Source organism: Mizuhopecten yessoensis, unplaced genomic scaffold, assembly GCF_002113885.1.
Source record: "Mizuhopecten yessoensis strain PY_sf001 unplaced genomic scaffold, ASM211388v2 scaffold6723, whole genome shotgun sequence".
Lineage (NCBI taxonomy): Eukaryota > Metazoa > Mollusca > Bivalvia > Pectinida > Pectinidae > Mizuhopecten > Mizuhopecten yessoensis.
Window position 1 is genome coordinate 5,959 of NW_018406692.1, and position 10,220 is coordinate 16,178.

At 33.5% G+C, this 10,220-nt stretch overlaps 1 protein-coding gene across 1 annotated transcript; it reads left to right on the top strand.

Annotated features, from left to right (window-relative positions):
- The first annotated feature begins 768 nt into the window (after positions 1–768).
- On the top strand, positions 769–9,503 carry LOC110452568. The gene is made up of 10 exons (XM_021501174.1): positions 769–904; positions 2,372–2,526; positions 3,028–3,171; positions 4,270–4,428; positions 5,212–5,364; positions 6,219–6,398; positions 6,671–6,766; positions 7,315–7,383; positions 7,545–7,626; positions 7,860–9,503. Exons 5-10 carry the CDS (start codon positions 5,283–5,285, stop codon positions 8,410–8,412), a joined length of 1,062 nt encoding a protein of 353 aa, XP_021356849.1. The 5' UTR covers positions 769–904; positions 2,372–2,526; positions 3,028–3,171; positions 4,270–4,428; positions 5,212–5,282; the 3' UTR covers positions 8,413–9,503.
- Positions 9,504–10,220: the final 717 nt, after the last annotated feature.

Genomic DNA, 10,220 nt, shown 5'->3' on the forward strand with positions numbered 1-10,220 from the left:
AACACATATAGCAATGAAAATTAGAGAAACTTTGAACGTTAACACAAAACTATACTTTTACTAAAAAAGCAATAACATTATAGTAAAATGACAAACGGCATATTTATATGCAAACCAATGCTAAATTAAAAGTGAACAAGAAAAGGAAACACACATATAACTATCGGCATCGTGATGATGTTTTCGGACCAAGTACAATTTAAATCACGTGACTTGTAAATTTTGTGGAGTTGTTATTGATCTCAAGTAAGCTGGGTATTTTTCGGAAGTGTCCTACATTTCTTACAGTGTACTTCACACTGCAATGATAAGTCATATTGTATAAGACATGATTGCGAGACACATGTCTATTGGTTTAAACTGGATTTCTATCAATATGCGAACGAGTAAATTGACGGACGCAACGTAACCTTACATGCTTAGCCACTAATATCTTGCGTTCACTAAGTAAAATGTCTGTATCCAACGTTCGGATGGGATAAGAGCGTGCTTCTGTGAGTGATCATACATTTACAAACTAACAAGTGCTAGCAAAATAACTAGTCAGTAGTTACAGTATTAGACATAGACATATCGGCTCTTACGTTAAATTAGTTTTATCCAGCATTTCATATACGTCAATGTCTGAACAATTTAAGACTAATGAACACATAATTGCAAACAGTATCTCCTATCTGTCATGAAAATAACCATGCTTCTGAAACCGTTCGTGGCATATCAGTATTGCTTTGACTTTAAACACCATTAATAATGATTTTGTTTAAGGTGCGGTTCAGCTCGTTGATGGCAATAATCGTTATAGTGGGCGAGTACAAGTTTTTGCAACAGGAAAATGGATAAACTTGTGCAATGATGAGTGGACAAACAACAATTTGAAAGTCACATGCCGGCAACTTGGAACGATGTAAGTGCATACATATATATATATAGGTATTGAATTGTGCTGACATGTTTGAATGTTTAGCCGCAGTGTGAATTGATAGTGAACCTTTAACTCCACATGTATCGTTGATATTCATATAAAGACTAGAATACGAAAAATGTATGAAACATGATATTGCATCCAAAACATCTAACTATGTAAGTGAATATTAAGTTTGCTTTTTATATGTTTGTATTTTAAAAAAAACCATGACAAATTAATCGAAAATACGAACACATAGTTGCATATATCTGATAGTCGTCTTGAGCAAAACTTCCCATGATGACATTACAAACTCTGCACAATTGAAATCTATTTTGATATAGCAAAATGAGTTTGAATTTTTAATGTTTAGCACTTCTACTTGTAATTCAAGGCGTTAATCTCGCCAGGTTCAGATTCTTTGGTGGATGCATTAGGTCGGTTTCTACAAAACAAACCGGAATCAGTTAATGCTGAATTTGCCTCTTATTAAGTAAATCTATCATCCTCATATAGTGACTTCAGTTTATTGTCAAGTCACTTTTCAAAGATAGATCTATCCCCAAAAGGAATAGGTTTTTCAAATATTTGATAATGTTCATTTACCAGAAACCTTAAGCACAAAGGAACTGTGTGAATAATATTGTTAAGGATGTACTCTTCTGGATATTAATAATCATTATTATTCTGACGTAAATGTCGTATGCTTTTAGGCATTTAGGTTGATTTCTTCATCTTCTTAAACACGTTCACCGATTCAAAACATGTCAGTCTTTTCTGCAATCGAATTGAATGATACATGCTATCTTTCTGAGGTTCATTTATATACTTAGGTCAAACGGACTTTAGGTTTCTGTTTTTTCTAGCTGTCACGGGGCATACCAGCTTCAAAGCATGTATGTAGTTGCTTTGAGTAGTAAAATGCTCCGAAAACATCTTTAATCGGTATACAAATGCAAAACCAAGGACTGGTAATCTTGATGAATAAATGAACTTTGCATAAAATTTCGTTTCATATCATTAAGCATTGTTTTAAAAATGTTAGACATGTCATTGCCTTGATATAGCTTTTTATTTACAATGTTTATAACGACTCTAGCTCATTTATTACACGACAGAATGTTAAGAAATGCACATCATGTAAAGTTATTTGGTCAATAAAAGTCACTAAAGGGCCTGTCACACACTACCGTACTAGTACCGATCCCCGAAAATCGCCAAATTTGTGCTCTGGTATAGCTCCTGCGACCCAAATCGGCTAGGTGTGACAGGCCTTTTAGAATGCAATATTTCTAATTTACTATACGAGGATTGGTTTTGCAAGGGATCCTTAATATTTTTAATCGTGCTGTAATGCTTCACAATTTAGAAAATATTCTTTATGGTCAGATCTGTAAACAATATTTGATATCCATTATGTACATAAACAGGAATCGTTTTAACATATCTTTATTTGTTCAAACAAAGTGAAAAAAGAAGCGGTCAAGAAGTCTTCACCGAAGGTTATTATCACGGAGGAGATTTCGAATGCGAGGGCACTGAAGAATATTTATATAAATGTCGATATCGCAATCGTAAATGCTCATCTGATGAAAAGGTCACGGCGACATGTGAAATTCCAGGTAAGGTTAAGGACGTTTGGAAAAGAAAGTCAAAACAGTTGGTTGTTTACGTGAACATTTAACCTTTATCTTTACAACAGATTAAATATATATATAATCAGCAACACTACAATGGAGAATTATATTTAAAGGTTTTAACGATTCTGAAATGTTAGAAAATACCAACTAGAAGGGCTGGATCATTTTTCATAGTAGTTGATATTGTGTATACATTTCTTACATATCTTGGTAATAGTGACTACGAAATCATTTTCCGCAAATTATCTTTAAATTAAACGACAACTCATGTACATGCAGTTACAAAAGAGTCGAATGTCGGAGTTTTCTATCATATACTTCTTACCCCTTTCTTAGTTAAGATATTTGTTTCTGAATATTGTATTATTACAAGGAGTTTTTAAGTTCCCCAGAGTGCTACATGATATATTACAGACATTGTATGAGTTAATTATACATGTACTATGTAGGTTGGTTTATATTTTCTATCTTATTTTATGATAGTATCCCCCCGAAATGGAAGGTGTGATATAGACTTACAAGAGACCTGTGATACCACATTGAGCTGTCAGAATGTTAACGGATTTGGGAGATGTATCTGTGATACTGAATCGTTTTGGGATGAAAAAAAAAACAAATGCAAAAAAAGTAAGTATATCGTACATATCAACGATGTACAATATGTTCCCGATACTGTACGGACGCTACCAAAATATTTAATATATATCAACAACAGAAAAGAAAACAAAAAATATCTCTCTGCCAGTCTATGTCTGTGTGGATTTTGTGTATGTCAGTATTTGTTTTTCTCTTTAATAGCAATAAAGGAATGTAAAAAAATTGTCATGGCTGGACACATGAAACTTGATTCAAACTTACTCATTTTTTGTAAATGCTTGATTTAAGTATTCAGGCCAGTTCATGGCTGTATATTTATTTGAGTTAATAATTTATCTTTGCAAAAAATGATTCATGAAACTACCTTTCTTTCTCAGTGTCATTCCGATATAAAGGAAAGTAGACAGGTTTATATTACTGACCGTGAATATTTTGAAGAAAAAGCAATATTTGTAATTAAGCACACCTTTGATTTTGAGTGATACATAATTTGTTAAATTTGGGATGTTTTCCAATCATTTGACGTTTTTATTGACCATAGAAAGGCATTTATATTTTCTATTCTCGACAATTTTTGGGAGCGAATAATGAAAGCAAATTTAGCGAATGCACAGAAATCTCCCCAATTCGGGAAGACTGATTATTAATTATATAACTTTTAGACTTATACCCATAGGTAAAGTAAATATTAATAGTCGATGTCGAATCGTCGAAAGAGTCATTTTTTGTTAATCGAACTGGATTAACTAATTGATGGAAAAAAGATAGAAAAACGTGTAATATATATATGTCACGTTTAATTTTCAAAAATAAAGATTTAATAAATTACAACATCGCTACAAAATTGATAGGTAAATAAGTCCCCCGTTTTTAACGTTAATTTGCCCAAAGCTTAGTAACAACGCAATGCTGGAAAAACACTTTACTCCTGGCAAGTAGGAACGTTTGCGTTGTTTAATGGTATTTGGTGCTGATTATTTTGGTGTCTCCACAGTGTTTTGCTTCTGATTGTCTTTGGATTTCGATCTGGTCGATATCTATTAATTCTAAACATACTTATGTCACATGAGAGCGCAATTCACTAGTGTTTTTGCGTTGACACCAGGATTAATCATATCTGCTTTACAGAGTTGTCGTACAATGAAGAATGTGATCCGAATGTTGAAGACGTATGTACAAGTGTCCTGTCATGTGAACTCGTAAACGGATCCACATCATTCCAAAATAAATGCGTATGTCCAGAGAAAAATGACTTCTGGGACACTTCTAACAAGACCTGCCGTATAAGTAAGTATTTGCTTCCTGTAATTTAGTACTCAATACTTTCGAAATCTACCTTCTGAATAAAATTAATTGATTTCATATGCTGATTTCAACGTGCTGCCAATTTATTTGAAAAGATAAACATATGCATCTGTTAGAATGCAATGAGATCCAGCATTGTTCGCCATAATAACGGCATCCCAAAAATACATGGTGCGCTTTGTGAACAAATCTCTATACGCCTGTAAAGTACAGCTACGCTTTGTTTTATGAATTGTTTTAACCTCCAAATGGCTAGAGCTTCACATCCGATCGGAGAATCGAACTCCAGCTGTCTTGGTGAAAGGCGAGTGTGCTATCCACTCCACCGCCCGACCACCCAATCGCTACATACTCTCCATCTTTTTTGTTCATTCCTCCTCATTTGTAATCTGCCATTCCACGTGTATTCTAATCCGAAAACGTTATTAGCTCACGAAGGCCTATGCATGGAAAGAGTTATTGATTCATTGTTGTTAACGAATCCATGTTATATTTATGTCGAATGTGTCACTAACATATATCGATTGTATACACTGTTTCGTACTCCAAATGTTAAAACTATATTGCAAATGTGTTTTGTGATATTACATCCGTTTTCAAATTAAATTTACTCTTTTCGCGGCTTCCTTTTTCAAATTAAATTTACACTTTGTCGCGGCATGCGCCTTGGAGACATTCTTTACTTTGTACATTAAGTATCAGTCTTTACAACTAATGTTATTTTGATTTTATATTATATTAATTACACCATATTATATTCAACAGAGAAATTCTACGCTGAAGTGTGTGATCCGACTGTTGACGACGTATGCACGAGTGACCTGTCTTGTGAACTTATGAACGGAACATCGCTTAATAAATGTATTTGCCCAGGAGAAGATGACTTTTGGGATTCTTCGTACATAGCATGTCGTAGAAGTGAGTAAATATTTCGTAAATGAATCCCTCTGTCTAGTTTAACATTTGATCTTTGAATTCACAGAATAATATAATATATTGTTGATTGGTATAAACAGATGTGTGAATGTCGTTACTACACCCGTTTTGGAGGAGAAAAAATAATATTTTCTAAAGGTTGACGTGGTCTTCATATTGCTAGCATATACGTTTGACTGTATGATGTTATCTTATCTGACAGTACCTGACATATGCATATCATGTTTGATGTTTGAACATAATTACATCATACATATATCAATATCTATGTAAAGTGGACATTTCTTCAACACTCCTACATTTAATCTACCAGGGAATGTTGTAGAAACACTAGTCGACCGTTTGCTTCATCCAAAGTTTTACAAATAAAAGAGAAATTGAAGTGCAAAAAGAAAACATGACAAAACATGAACGTGTTGTATACGCAGAAAACTGAAAAAAAACCTGTGTTTATAAGACTAGGTGTTCCGGAAGGGGATTCATCTCCTACGCATTTAGAACAAATCCGTGTAATGTCATGTATAAGTGATAACGGGTTATTGCTAACGAAACAATTAAGCCTGCTTATAAGCATAATTAAAGACAATGACATTCATTTCGCACAACAGTATTTTTTCCCGGTGAAATCATAATGGCGAATAAAGTTTCTAAACCCATAAAATTTGAATCGGTAATATGTGTATTCGAAAAAAAGGCAATTTCATGTACGTTGCAGCTACCTGTAAATTTCATGCCCATTCCTATAGATTACTCTGAACCGCTTTACATAAAAGACAATGCCTTAGTAGAGTTCATGCAACAAAACAAAATACACGTTGGTCTATTGTTGGTGCCAGGGACAGGTTTGCAAGGGATATATGTCGCAGACAAGTTGAACATCAGCGATGCCATCTCCAACTGTGAAAGTAAGTATAAAGGACTATTGGCAACAGAGGAACATCTTCGACAGATATTCTCGAACTGCACGGACTACGCCGACGATACTTGGCTCATAGGAATAGTATATCCTGCTACAGGTACGATATGGTTGAAGTGATTAGAAACGAGTTTGAATAACAAATGTGTAACAAACAAATGTTTTTTTCCTTTTAAACTAAATACAATGATAAGGGTAACAAAATAGTAATGAATTCGATGTATGATTGACTCTTGTCTCAATTCTTTAAAGGAATATCGTATTTTATGATATATATAAATTCCCTGTGTCTCTAATTTACCATAAAAGAACAAACAATAGCTAGTTTATATTGTACATAATATCTTTAATCTTCCGTCTACAAATTTCCAGAAAAGCAATTGGGCAGTTGTGCTATATTATACAGTGATGGTGAATTGAAAACTGAAAACTGTACTGGCAGAAGGGCGTCTGTTTGTATGACAAAAAGTAGGTTGGATTATGATATTGATTCCATGAATCTGAAACTATACCCGGAATCTTGAGGCAATGCAGAATTAACTTTTCACCCTTTTTTGTCATTATCATTTAAAAAAAACCTGTTCCGAACACTGTAAATATTTGTCAGTTTATTAAAAAATTGAACTAAATTTCGTTTTTAATATGCATTTTCCAAAATATTTGTTATCATGCTTAAGTCTTCCCTGTGGTATAATTTTATCTTGATCATTGAAAACATATTCTGATTTACATGATACAAAACCGATGTACCAAAGTCAACAGCATTTATTGTGTTTTTTTTTAGATACTATACAAAATGAATACTTCATTAAGGTTTCACTTTTGAGATATCATGCAATACACTTTAACCATAATATTCGTTTCGCGAACAACAGAACAGTTCCCGTAAAATTTTAAAAGTACGCACCCGTAAAAGGTTTAAGTAATAGCTTCACATTTGTATCAATATCTTATTGTGCTACTAACGTGTTAACTCTGTCAGCCTGTACAATGTCAAAATCTTTATTTTCCCCCAGAAAACAACAAAAATGATCTGTCATGTTTTGGATTTCCAACAGTGCCTAAATATTCCACTTCGAGTTCTGGTAAGAATTTAAGACTGATTTTATACATTTAAAACAAGTAAAACATAAAATATCATTATTACGCAACTTATGTTGTTTTTGATGTATAAAGCATGACATTTAAACAAAAAGTGTTCCCCCTTTTTAGTGACGTGTATAATGACAGTTGTTCTCTGTAGCAGGTTTAATTGGTGGCGTCGTAGCTGTTCTCATAATCCTAGCTGTTGTGGTGATGCTTGTAATTGGATTGCTTTATCGACGAAGGTATAAAACTTTGGCGTATATTTGCATCTATTATATCGGCATTGCCTTATCTTGGCTAAGTCAATTTAAAAGTACAACATGAAAATGTGAAAAGTATTTATAATTACTAGGTAAACCACCAAAACTTACACTCGTTTATACAGGTAAATAAGTAAGATGTAAAATCAAGAATGGTAATTTTATTTAAATGTAAGTCATATTATTTACACGTAGATATAACAATCCTATTTCAGAAAAAGGGAATGTAACAAAGACAGCGATATGGTAAACAATCAGTCGTATGAACTATCCGGCACTGCCAATGGGAGGTCATTGAAACCCGATATTCGATTATCATCTAACCCGGAGACTCGACCCGTAGAGGATTATGACTATGCGATGGGAACAGACAATAGAGATGCGCAGGATTGTAATCACTCTAATATATATGCCAATGATATGACAACCAGACAAGTTAACCAGGGATATAATTCCTCGAATGATATGCCTGATTATGCTAATTACACTGAAGACCGTTGTCCTCCTGACGACAAACCGCGAGGGAACTCGGTGGAGAACTCGTTCGAGTATATGTTAGCCAAAAAACCAAACACTGACTATCTATCGGATGGGGAATATAACACTTTTTCGGACCAATCAGCTGATCTGCCGCCTACTGATACGTATGACCATGTTCACAATGTGCCAGAGGATGGCTACGATCAGTTCCAGCTGAAATCAAGTGAACGATCTAACTTTGAACACGATGATGAAACCGGATATATGCAGTCCAGCTTTCCAGGATGACTACAACGGGTTTGGTTATAGTTTAATCTATTGATGTGAATGTACATGTATATGTTAGTTGTGTAATATAAAATAAAATAATATAAATTTTAAAAAGATCATTTGAATAGAAAGTAAAATGTTTAAATTGATTCGTTATATGAACATTGTAGTTGTTGTATATACTTTCTATCGACTCAATGAATATAAATATCTACATATAGTTTGTTACGCTGTATACCTAATGTGATTAACTGGATCACTCTGAAATGCTTGGTGTTCAATGTTAGCGCCTTCTACACTTGTCGAATGTTTTAAGTACACAATTGTACACTTTGAATACACAAATATGTCACTTTATTCCCTATTGTATCATATTCTCAAGTTTAGCGTTACTACTGACGTTGTCAAAAAAGGATGATTAACTCAAATTCCTCGTTCAAAAATCTTAGGTGTCAGGACAAGTGTTCATATAAAAGAATAAAGAAATTTGGTACAAGGGAAATAAACTTAAAATTTAGGGAAATATGACGCTATTGTCCCTGGACTTGTTAGCATATGATCCTTGCCTGCGTGTCAATATGATAGTTGCGATTATATTAACTAGTCATTTTTATTTTTTAAGGCAGTGATTGGTTACAAATTTCGGACAATTGTTAAAGCATGTAACTTGCATTTCATTTGAGAGAAAAACAAAAAAATCCATTGTTACGCTTCAACTATAAGACGTTGCAATGTATCAAATTTGTTTTTGTTAACTCTGACGATCTCGGTCTTATAAGGGATACTAGTCACCTGAACTCAAGGAGGCGGGCTTGCTTGCTTCATAAACTTGGATAATATGACTATATCTTATTAAGATTGAATTTTCACTCCTACTGTAAAGATATTCTAACTATTATTGATTGTCTTGCTTGGTATTTCAATTTTCTGGCTTTAACTTACTTTGTTAGTACAAAAGTGCAAATCAAGCAAAGTTCTTATTGTTGAGAATTGATTGGACATTGATTTACTATATCTTTACCTATAGATATGGGGTAAAGAAGTAATTCCAACAGTGTGGACAAGTTTAGGCTGTCAAGACACAGTGAAACAAAACAGTTACATGTACATATACATCATATTACAAGAAGATAGAATTGATATACTATAATTGAAAATATAGCTATAATATAAAACCAATAGTCCCCTCGGCTAAAGGCAGCCGAAGGCAGCAATTAAGCTGAGAGCATCGCGGAAAAGGAACGCTGATGTAGAGGATCTATTCCGTTACTTATAGATACATACATGTTAATTTCATGTACACGTACTACGTAACTGGTACCGCACATGTTTTTTTTTATTTTGTGTTATTTAGAGCTAGTAAAATATCACCTTTCAATTGAAAAGAAACGTATATGATTTTATAGTCAGATCATTGAGTGCATATAACTTTGTGCTTTTAATTTTATCTAAATTTTGTTGTTAAAAGTATAAGTTAATATACGTGTAGATTGGTGTACTGCATTTCACCTCTACTAGCAGTGTTACTAACAGTATGCAATTAGCACCTGACGTAAGAAGGTCACAATTAGTCGTGTGTTTTGTTTACATTGTGTACATTGACGATGCTAGTATTCTTGTTAATATATAAATATATGATAAATATATTTGTTATTATTTTGCCATCTTTTTTAGTATGGATAGCCTCTATACGCAAATGAAACTGAATTAACAAACAACATGTATGCATATGTATAATATGTCGGAAGGATTTGGTTTGGTTTTCTAAATTTTGGTTAACATCCTATTACAACAGCTAAGGTCATTTAAGGATGTGCCACCATGTG

What these genes read in the sequence shown, in the direction of transcription:
- LOC110452568 (XM_021501174.1), top strand. Translation starts at nt 5,283, where the DNA reads ATGAACGGAACATCGCTTAATAAATGTATTTGCCCAGGAGAAGATGAC. An exon ending in AATAGTATATCCTGCTACAG is followed by an intron (nt 6,399 to 6,670) that starts GTACGATATGGT and finishes ACAAATTTCCAG; the next exon opens with AAAAGCAATTGGGCAGTTGT. An exon ending in ATATTCCACTTCGAGTTCTG is followed by an intron (nt 7,384 to 7,544) that starts GTAAGAATTTAA and finishes TCTCTGTAGCAG; the next exon opens with GTTTAATTGGTGGCGTCGTA.